Below are 11524 nucleotides of genomic sequence, written 5' to 3'. Positions count from 1 at the left end.
TAATAATATTAGCCTTCAAAGCATTATTTTTCTCTGAATAATTTTTTAAAGCTAAGATTCACGATAAATTGTGTTACGGTGGAGAACTTGGCATTAGGTATTAACCCTATATGAATAGGATCGTGGGGTATCAATGGGAGGGTGGAGCTTTCACCAGTATTTGGCCTAAAACCATCACGAAAAGCTCATAATAGCCATTGATCACATTATTTTGATACAAACGTCGTACCTATTTCTTCATTATTTCGGTCAAAATCTGTTATTGTTTTTAAAAAGTATGTCGGTTCTGGAACTTATCTAGTTCATTCTTTATCATGGAACATCTGTCTGTACATCCTTAACAGAGCATGTTTCACCTTGATCGGACCTCTGATCATGACAAGTGTGAGTCATATTAAAGAACGTAGACGTAATCATTTTCGCAAAAAAGGCAGCGACCAATCAAACGTATGCGAATACAGTTATCCTATAAAGCTACATTCGGCGTACGAAGCTGGATCTCTCCTAGTGTTACTGAAAATTCAGTATTTATGAAGTAAAGAACAGAAGTACAAATCGTTGACAGACATATGTATATTTTTTATAAAGTCGTTTTTAGTTTTGTTTCTTGCGTTACCCTATGGCTTAGTCGCAGTCAACTAAGAATGGGTCAGAATCAATATTCCGTTATTTTGGTGTAATCCTAGAATTCATAAAAAAAAAATAAAAATAAAAAAAAATATTAAACGGTAATTTTTTCTTATTTTATCAGCCCAAATACAATTATACATTCAAAATATCAGCATTAAAAAGGTAACTGGATATTTGACACGTCTAAAGATAGCATTGACAGTTATTCGAGCCAAACGCGTCTCCTTGGTCAAAGCGGAAGCTGGTGGCACATTGAAGTATAACTTTGCATAACCAACTCTTGAGATTACTACATGAGGTTGATCCGGAATCGAACCAACACTTGCAAATCCTTCGAAATCAATGCCAACGTTTTCTCGGGTGCCTGTCTGTACTTGGACAGTAATGGGTACGTTCTTTTGACCAGCCATAGCCATATTGTTTGTACCAGCAGATACAAGAGATATACTAACCTCAACCGGTTTAGCAATGGTCTCTGATAGACGTTCAAATGGAGTAGCTTTGTTGGTTAATCCTAACAAACACAATAGCAACAAAGAAGATTTGAAGGTTCATTCTTATTGAATATGGTTATTTACAGAAATCTTGCCTGGAGTATATGCCACAATGTTACTAATTTTAAAGAATATTTCGTACCAAAAAATTAAAAGGTAAAGAAAGTCTTTAAATGGTATAAGTGGCATGTCTTTAAAAAGAAAAGCTTGTAGGACATCTTTTTATTTATATAGACTCCCTTAGCCTATGTTTATAACATTTTAATTCGAGACAATTTAACAAACACTTGGACTTAAATATAAAATACCCGTGAATGTTATTGTAATAACAATGATATCTTATAGAACGAAATTGCTAATGGCGTAGCAATTGACGATATTGAAAGATCACAGCGCACCCACAAGCGCTTTTAGTAAAAAAAAGTTTTTTGGTGAAAAGGATTGTAGCACTGGAAGAGGTTAAAAAACCCACGTACCTGAAATCAATATTCTAAAGTCTTCATTCGGTGGAGTAACGAAAGTGTTGATTATGTTCGTCGAGCTTATATATTCGTATCTGATGTTTTTTATTAAAACTCTATTCCTAAGACTGACAATATCGATTTGAAGTGTTGCCATCATAATATGTTCGCTTCCACCCACGCGCAAAACAAGCATATTTGTCACAGCTGAAAGAAAAATAAGTAAATTTTTAAGTTGTAACATTAGCTCCTGCTTGCAGGATAAATGCGTCAAAAACTGAAATCATCTTAGGAAAATTATTTAATTTCTACGGCAAAAACCTTGACAAACAATATTTTTAAATCTCGGGCGAGAATTAAGACACACAACAAAATGACGAAAATAAACATAACAAAATATGCAAAAAAATATAGAAGTTGAAGGAAACAAATTGATGACACACTAAAATTTCAAAAAAAATAACAAAATTTGTACTGAATTTTATTCAACTTCTGTAAGAAACCGTTAAATAGAGTGATGTTTTTCTTTTCTTTTTTTAATACCATAAAAGCCAAAAACTAAAAAAATTAATTATTCTGAATATTTGGCTTGACAAACTTTCTATCGATCTCACTTTTGGTGAATACATTTTTGGACATTAATTTAGATAGTCATGTAAGTCATAACTTATTTAAGCAGTAAAGAAAATGGAAACACAGAAGTTTTTCAGTTTTAGATTAACTGAAAATAAATTTACCTTTGATTGGGTCATAAATAGGATATGTTGGAGTGTCATCATCAACATCATTTCTGTACATAAAGTTAGATTCGAACTGTACAGTATAATCGCCTGACACAGCTTCAACGGTGTATTTGTAATCACCAACCACGTCAGGGAAAGTTAATTGCCACGTCCCACTTTTGGGATTGTCAATCTCAAATAGTTTTGTTATAGACATTGTACTTTTTGCAGAATGTAATGATTCGGATGGATCGTGGAGGGTAACATGTTTTGCTGAATCGGTAACACCTGTTGCTATTGTTAGAACTAATCTTATAATTCCATCATCTATATTGAACTTTCCGTCTTCCGTAGATGAGATGTCTCTCTTTGTGATACCTCCTGTCCTGCTCCCTGACGCGATTAAGGTATCTTTTCGTAAACTGGTTTGAATGTAATTTGTAAAATCTGCCAATTCAGCCCATGATTGCAATGAAAAGAATTGTCCTGAAACAAGTATAAATCAAAAAGATCAGAAAAAAAATTCAACTTCGAATTGTTGAAACATTTCTTTTTTTTATTTTAAGCAATAAATATAAAAACAGTCCTCAATTTTTAAATAATTTGAAACAAATAAACAAAGAAACGATCCAAAATTGGATAAACCTACTGTACCTGAAGTATTCACAGCCATTTCTTTGTAACTTTGATATCCTTTAACACATCCAGGACCTTGCGTGAAAAAGTTTATTGATGAAGAATACGCTTTTGCAGTAGCCTTCAATGTTTCCATATTTTCTGGTGTATCATCTTTTGCTGAAGCGTCGGTAAAAACAAACATAGGGCTACCAACTTTTGGTTCTATACCGTATGCTTTTAACATTCCCTGAAACGACTTTTTAGGGCATTCCAGTCGTTTCTTTGCCCTCAATCTTGCTATATCATTCACAAAGTTTTTTGCATTACTCCGTCGTTTTGCTGGGCTAACACCTAATTCATAAAGGGGTACTTTTTCAATTTTTTGTATGGCAATAAAGGTAGATCAAAATGAAGGTATTAAAAAAGTGTATACAAAGAGAATAAATAAAAAAATCAGAGAATGTCTAACACACATGTCAATTTTTAAAGGTAAAAGAGGCAAAAAGAGTTTCTACAGTTCAGTCAACTAAAAAAAATTAAAATATTGGATTCAAAATTAAAATGAGGAGATACGGATATTAATTTAAGTGCATTTTAACAATAGACCCTGACTGAAACAGCTTTACACAATCTACATTGGAAAAACTAATCGTCACACCTTTTACTAGCAAAACATTACAATGACAATATTTTTAATTTAAAAGGAGCAGGAATACAACCCAAGTTAAATAAATTATTCACTAAGGTTGCTTAATGGAATTGTATTCAAATAAATTACCTTGGTCATCGAAGCCTGCTATAATATAATCAAAACCAGCATCTCCCTTAATGTCAGCGAAATCTCTAGCCATCCTTGAATATGCTCTGTAAGGGTTTGCTGCTTTTGTTGTTCCTAGAGCTGTATCAATAACAAGCATCAAAGTTGTTTCATTAGTTGTTGATAATATTTCATCATAATTATTTTTTCCAATTCTGTTCTTGGTAGCAGCAATGTAATGCTGAGCAGATTTTTCAATATCGTCAATTGCTACGCCATTAGCAATTTCGTTCTATAAGATATCATTGTCATTATAATATAATTCACAGGTTTCCTGGCGTACATACTTTGGGCCTCAGATGTTCGCGCACCTTACATATTTCCAACATCGCTTTTTGCTGCATCCTCTGCACAAAGTTGTAATTCGACTACCATTTTGAACAGAATTCGGGTATTGTTACTCTCTGCGTAGCCCGTTATACATACTTCCCGCATCTGTATTTCGTACATTTTGTCCGCCTGCTAACACGAATTAATAACGTTACCCAGGCGGGTGTTTGAAATAAAGCTGCAAGACGGCTATTTTGTACAGACCGACAAGATACTCCCATTATTATGGAGACTGGTCGTTATGCCGTGGAAAATCCGCGGGAATTTTTTCTTCACTGGAAAGTCGATAAAACTACATCGCATTTTTTATTTGTAGCTTTAAGATTTCGATCTTCTTTAACACCGTTACAAACAGATAGACTTAAAACGGTTGTTATTATAGATATTTTACACGCCTTGCATTTCATGTGAAAAGCATTAGGTATATTATTTAAAACAAGACAAAAAGAAGAAGAACGACCAACCTGTTTAGAAATTAAGTACTTTTATAAGAAAGCGTGTAACTTGGCAGGAATAAAAAAGTTTCTATCTCTAGTTAAGAAACAGATCCCAAATTTGAATGAAAAAAAATCTCCACCACATTGGTCATAAAAGAAAAACACACAAAACTGGCCATTTCTGATATTAGGTCTAACTAGTTGAATTTGTTCAACCGTTATTTACAGCAGGTATATTATAAGATGTTCTTACCTGTATAAAAGCATACATATTTTTCCCAAAAGTTTCCCGAGCAAATGCAATATGTCCTCCGTCAGTGGATATTTTAAGGAGGGTTTCCAATTCTTTCAATTTCTTTGCAGGCGAGGTCTTATTCCCTATGATGCTATCAGTTACGCTTTCAGCCGCCATTGCGTTTTGAATTAGAAATAATGACTTGTAAAATTGTCCTAAAAGCAAGACAATTAATTCGTCGTTTGAATATTAAACTTATCAACGCTTCAGTGACAATTATGCAATGCAAATGAGCTACAAGAATGTTTAAAAAGTACAACTGAAGGCATAATACACCGATATACAATCTTGAAATCAAAATTATTTAGATTGAAATCAATTATTACTCAACCCTATTTCTGCTTAGCCTTTTAGGGACTCTTTAATGCTAGGTAAAAAAATTGACCACGTCAGCATTTTTGGCAATGACGTCATGAAATTCTGTGACATATAGAAAAAAGCACTAATTTTGAATTTTGTTAATTGTTGTATAATAATTGCGATGAATTTATTAACAATAATAATAATAGAAACACAAAATAATATAACAATATAAAACTAAGAAGTGACATGAAGCTTTTAAAAACATGTAAGGAAATTTTTAGCAAAAAAAATTTTTTTCAGTATTTTACTTAACATAAAAAAAGTGTTGCCATGGCAACACATTGGCATCATTCCAAAAATATTTTTTTTCGGGAAAATAAAGGTAAATAACAGTTACGGAAAGCCACAAAACTTAAAGTGTAACTATAAACACAAAAAAAACGGAGGGTGGCTGTACACCCCCCCCCCCCTCCCCTCTACAGCACAAATACGGTTAAATAGCTCTGCAACGTTGGATAAAAGTATCACTGTAGATATTTTGGTAATATGCCATGAAAGAACAAAACTTCAGCAATAAATTATTGTAAAAATTCCCTTGCGTTAAAACTTGATTGAAATAATTGAATAAAAAATATTCATACAAATAATGTCTTAATTTATGACCGCGAATTTGAGTGTTTTTTAACCCGTTTTTGAAAATCTGTTATTTAGCATATATTTTTCACGATATTTGCTCAAAATTACAAATTGATTTAACAAAAGTATTTCAGGTAAAGGCATTTTTTCATCTGTTAAAGAAAGAAGGGCGTAAACAGTATCTACGAAGGCAATCTATAAAATTTGCCACAGTGTCCAATAATACTTCTTCAAGATTCAAAGTGGTATGTGCCCCACAAATGATTGCAAGTTTATAAAAGCTCACGTATTCAGTTACGTCTTGGTCTTCTAAATGAACCAATAATAAAGGAAAATGTTATAAAGGTTTAACCTGATGGTGGCTTTCCCAGGTTATCTGCCTTGTAAACATTTGTAAGAACTTTCTCAGCGCTTGCTTGTACCTTTGCGACACCTTGAACACCTGTTAATATACAAAACCGTGTGATTATTATTGAGAAAGAAAAAGCTGTAGTACCTCACCTACAACACAATTTTAACTTTAAAAAAATCTTTAAATTCTGCATTCTTTGGCACAAAAACAAACATTCGCAATCTTTTACCTTCCACCTCCATCGTAATTTTTCTGTAATTTTAGTCCTATATTTACTTTAAGACTAAAAATACTAGATACAAAACATAAGAAAAACAATAACTACTTTTTTTTGAATAAAACGAATTTTGGTTAAGGCGTTGCTTAAGTTTCTCTCTTTTACGGTCAACTGTTTCTTACCGTCACTTGCTTACCATCTACTTGGAAACATCAAATTAACGTGTTTTCCTGTTTAGTTAGAATGGTGTGTCAATCAAAAGCAAAACCTTTATTTACGTCGTTGTAAGTAATCTGCATAATTTTTTTTGTTTTTTAACTTCAGACTGGCTGTTGCTTATAAATTTCTTCGTTTATTTTTAAAGGATTTGAACCAGGAAGTGCCTATAAAATGATTCTTATCAAAACAGCACGTATATGAGGTTACTAATTGACAATTTTTAATTCCTTAATTTCCATAAGAATATGCCTAATTTGCAGCAAAAATTTTTAATGTCCAATTCGTGAATTTAAATGCCACAAACAATTCCATGTCTAATTATCTATTATTTTACTGTCAATGTATATTACACAAAACCGTGGAAGACCTGTTAAAGTGGTCATTATTTTCAGGATATTATTGCATTATTGTATTTTTGTAGCCGAGCAGTAATATAAATATCTTTTTCTTCATTTTAATCGAATGATTTGGTGAAAAATACTTGACAAAATACAAGTGTTTTAATACAAGTAAAAGTATCAAAATTTTGATGAATATTCAATTTGGGTATGCCAAAATTGCTGTAACTGTGAACGGGAAGAAAATGACATGATTTTACCTTTGCACAGATCGTTAACACAATTTTGGGTTTCTTCTAATGGCCCAACACAACGTGCTTTAGGTTTACACTGCCTTCTTCTTCTTCTGGAACCACCATCGCATGTTTGAGAACATGGACCCCATGTACTCCAGTTGGTAAAGCCATCTGTAACCGCTGCTAACAAGAAAGAAAATCTCGCAAGAATATTACCGATACTTTCTGGGTCTATTTTAAGATAAACCCACAAGCAGATTTAAGATAAGTTAGAGCATTTGTGCTTCCCAGAAGAAATCGAAGAACTGGCTATATTGTCAAATTCTTCTTTATTTAGTACCTGTACATTCTGTCATTGTGCATACTTTGATTTCCATATCAGAACCAAGAATGGTACAGTCATTTCCGTTAGCAGCTGGTGCAGGATTATTACACTCTCTTTTCCTCTGACTGTGTCCCGTTCCACACGTGACACTGCAGCTTCCATAAGAACTCCATGGACCATAACCACCATCAATTCCTTTGAAATAATAAGCATTACCGGTTTGAGAAAGAGTCCTCACACCGAAATTAATTGTGCGAGTAAAATTGCGCAGAATTTGGTTCAGTGAGGTATCAAGAGTAAAATATAGATTTAAACAAGATCAATAAGAAGTTAACACTTTTTTTATCTTGGTGGACAATTTTAATTATTCAAAAACTTGAAGGATTTCTGTTGCATATCTTTTGAAAAATGTTCTATATATAATACCCTGCGTAAGTACCCGGCAAGGCATACCCTTCGTAAATACCCCGTAAGGCACACACTGCGTAAATACCCCGTAAGGCACACACTGCGTAAATACCCCGTAAGGCATACCCTTTGTGAATACCCCGCAAGGTACATCCTGCGTGGTTACCGTATAAAGGTCTTTTCACATAGGCGTTGCTTTTTACAGAAATAAAATGTAATGATGTTTATTAAGTACTGTTTAATTTATTGGTTTAAAATTTTTATCAGTGCAGGTACAAAAGAAAGCAATGAAAATTTTTCTTACCAACTTGGTAAATCATGTCTGCGGAATCTTTACCAGCGCATAGATTATCAGTTGTAAGGTCACATGTTTTGAATTTTTCATTCATACATCTGGTTGTAGTGTTCCCCTTTGCATCATTGATACCGACACATATTCCATAAAAGCGAATTGAAAAGTACGTATAATTAGATTTTTTTGCAGTCTCATAACATCGATCTGATAAGCTAAAGGGAAATTAACTAACTTGAGGTGGATTTAGTAGCAAATAGGTTTTCTTGGTCTTCCAGAAAAGAAGGACGTAAGAACATTTACTGAAAATTATTCATTTCAACTAGTCGCACGTTGAAATTTACCTAATTTAGTTAAAGCTTGATTTTACGTGTCATTTTTGCAGTTGCTGTCTTTTATAATGTAATAGATATTGCCATGTAATGAACTTTTTATAACAATTTTTATCAAAAAAAAAAAAGATTCGCACAAGAAAGAGTAAAATAAACTGTTCCGGCAGCAACACGAGTGCTCGCATTATTCATATGCGACGTCATTTCTGATTAAAATTTGTTCCGCCTGCGATCAACGAATTTGTATATATTATTCAACTGGTCTGGTTTCGTGACTTATGGGTCATCATGTCTCTTCTAAAAAGCATGGTCTTAATGGAGTAAGATATGTATACCAATTATCATATTATTTCCTACTTCAATCCACGTCAATCAAAAATTGACGTCATTGACGAAATTGAAGTCAAAATATAATGTTACAACTTAATTAAAGGGCATAAGACAATGATGAGCAAGGAATATCAACCTCTCGCTATTCTTTTTCCCATGACAGCATGAAGCGTAAGTGCCGGGAGCAATCCGATTTAAAGGGACAGATTCGTGTCAAATTTAAAGTGATACCTACTCCATGTCAACCGAGTAACATTATGGGTATAAGAATAAAAATAGAATTATGGTGGAAAATGTACATTATAATAACATTAACCAGAGATGACAAAAGAAATGACTTTATCTTATAGCTCACAATGCTAGTTTGTTCCTAGATAGGCAATGATAATTTTCGACAATTATTAGAACATTGGATTAAACAAACCAGAAGCCGTTTCCTACTTCCTATCTTCATCTTAGAAATTGTGATTCATGAAAATATGAGGGGATTATTATTACTCATAATCCAAACATATTGATTAATTGATTGATTGATTGATTGATTGATTGATTGATTGATTGATTGATTGATTGAAAATAGTTTGCAATACTAAAACCGAATCCACAAATAAAATATATCTACAGGATGATACCTATCTATGTAGTCTGGGTAAGCTCTCCACTTTATGTTACTTCTGTCATTGAAAAGAGTTCTTCTCGACGGACCATCCCATTCTACAAAGCATCCCACAGTTTGGAATTTCTTCTTGTGTGTTGTAATACCTGAAATGTGAACATTGGTTACATGTGTATTAACGTTATAATCAACAAAAAAAAAATAGAAATGATACAGCCAGAATTTAGTCAAAAACTTGGGTAACATTGCCTATGTAGAACGAAAGCAGATGAAACTATTGTATTCCAGGAAGTTAAAGCATTAATCAACACGATTTTTGGATATTCGCGTTAATTTAATGCCCCTTATCCAAGCGTAATGCGAAATATCTAGGAGGTTAAAAAAAGTTATTAGTTAATGTAAAACCTGTAATTGAATTTTAAAAATATATTGTCCTACCAATACAAAGTTCTTTTAAACTTTCTTCTCCTTGTTTGGTTATACAGAAAAAATATCGTCCTTGTACGGTTCCTTATTCTAACGTAATTAAGGATGGCTGCAGGACAGCTGTTAAACTGAGTCGCGCTAATTAAATTCTTTTTTTATCGACTGCTTTGGCATTCGCGGTAATATTCTTTGTGTTAATTTAGTGGTCCTTAATTTTGTGTCTCGTTAATTTCTTGGAATAAAATCGGCTATCAAAATTGCATTTTCAGAATGCCACTTTACAAAACACGTTTTTTCATAAGAAACCTAATTATACCTGTGTGTGGAATCTTTAAAAATAAAGAAACTTTTACTACTATTTTTAAAGCAAGAAACAAAAAGAGTAAAAAAATTATTTTGTTCGGGATGTGCTTGCTGTGCAGGCCAATTACCCAATTACCTAACTTTCGAACTAGTTCTATGCCGCTTTTGAATTAAATAATAATATCTTCCACGTTTTGTGATAAAATCGAATTGTTATATAACTTTGCTGACTTAGTGTCGAAATTCATGGTTCTAACGAATGTCCTGAAGGAATCAAATGTTCTGGTGATTCTAGTGTTGTGTTTTTTGCTCTAGCTTTTACAATCTATTCAGCTAGGGCAGGCACGTACGTCCATGAACTTGCAACTAACCAATCAAAATATGTCATTATCGTTGACGTTTTTTCTTTTGATATTCAACTTTCCCAATGGATTGAAATGAATAGAAATCGTGAAAAGAGGTTATTTAGCTTATTTTAATGAGGTAACTTTTATTATAAATTTCCTGATTTTTCCGCCCGAGTATTTAGGTAAACGGAGACTGAACTTGGGAGGGATGGAAGGGCAATAAGTTACAATATTGTGTGACTACAAGGATATGTACTCAAACGCCAAAATTACCACAACAGTTTTTTATCAGGATATTATAACCCGATACATCAACTTCTTCGTCAAAACCACAAGAGATTCACCAGAATACTAAATTTCATCAGGACCATGATTTTCAACCTGAAGGTTACCAGTACATTTAATTTCAGCAAGTCGGTCACCAAAAAAGGCTTTGCAGAATGAGTTGTTTTCATTACATAACGCGGCTGGTATTTCAAAATAAACCGCTTATTACAAAACGCAGTAGGTATTACAAAATGAGCGGCATTAATTACATAATTTGACATTATTACAAAATGAGCTATTCAGATGTATGAAATAAAAAAATACTTTTAGAACTGGCTCTTCACCAGGTTTTTTTATCAAAACAAATGCAGCTTTATACAAACATTAATTAGATTACCTTTCACGATATTAACCAGGGATAACAATAAAAAAAATATCCAAAGTGGTTGCATTTTAGCCTTAAACGACTTTTTAATACGTAGAATTTTATTCAATTTTTCTTGAAAGTTATTATAAAAAGTTCTACTTTCAAGCTTATATAAAAACTCGGTAGACAATTGGAAATACATTAGACGGGGGTATTTTTCACGAAACAGTTTTTCTTTTAGACAATGGTTATTTTTTGTTTGTTTGATTGTTCTTTCTTTATTTCATATCTTTTAGTTGTTTTAATAAAATATAAAAGTATATTTTCTCCCCAAAGAAGTTTACTTTTGACAAGAGGCCTTTTCTGTGTTTTTAAAATTGATATCAATGTTAATTTAATATTTGTA

At 32.8% G+C, this 11524-nt stretch overlaps 1 protein-coding gene across 1 annotated transcript; it reads right to left on the bottom strand.

The window, feature by feature from the left end:
- Positions 1 to 719: 719 nt before the first annotated feature.
- LOC130613541 (uncharacterized) lies at positions 720 to 11320 on the bottom strand. The gene is made up of 12 exons (XM_057434871.1): positions 11149 to 11320; positions 9425 to 9554; positions 8143 to 8345; positions 7446 to 7625; positions 7130 to 7288; positions 6096 to 6185; positions 4763 to 4959; positions 3704 to 3974; positions 2962 to 3276; positions 2323 to 2793; positions 1601 to 1792; positions 720 to 1144 (listed from the first exon to the last, which is right to left on the bottom strand). The coding sequence occupies exons 1-12, from the start codon at positions 11318 to 11320 to the stop codon at positions 771 to 773; spliced, it is 2754 nt and encodes a 917-aa protein (XP_057290854.1). The 3' UTR covers positions 720 to 770.
- Between the last annotated feature and the right edge of the window lie 204 nt (positions 11321 to 11524).

The sequence above is a fragment of the Hydractinia symbiolongicarpus genome, chromosome 11 (assembly GCF_029227915.1).
Source record: "Hydractinia symbiolongicarpus strain clone_291-10 chromosome 11, HSymV2.1, whole genome shotgun sequence".
NCBI lineage: Eukaryota > Metazoa > Cnidaria > Hydrozoa > Anthoathecata > Hydractiniidae > Hydractinia > Hydractinia symbiolongicarpus.
This window is presented reverse-complemented; position numbering and strand designations above follow the sequence as displayed.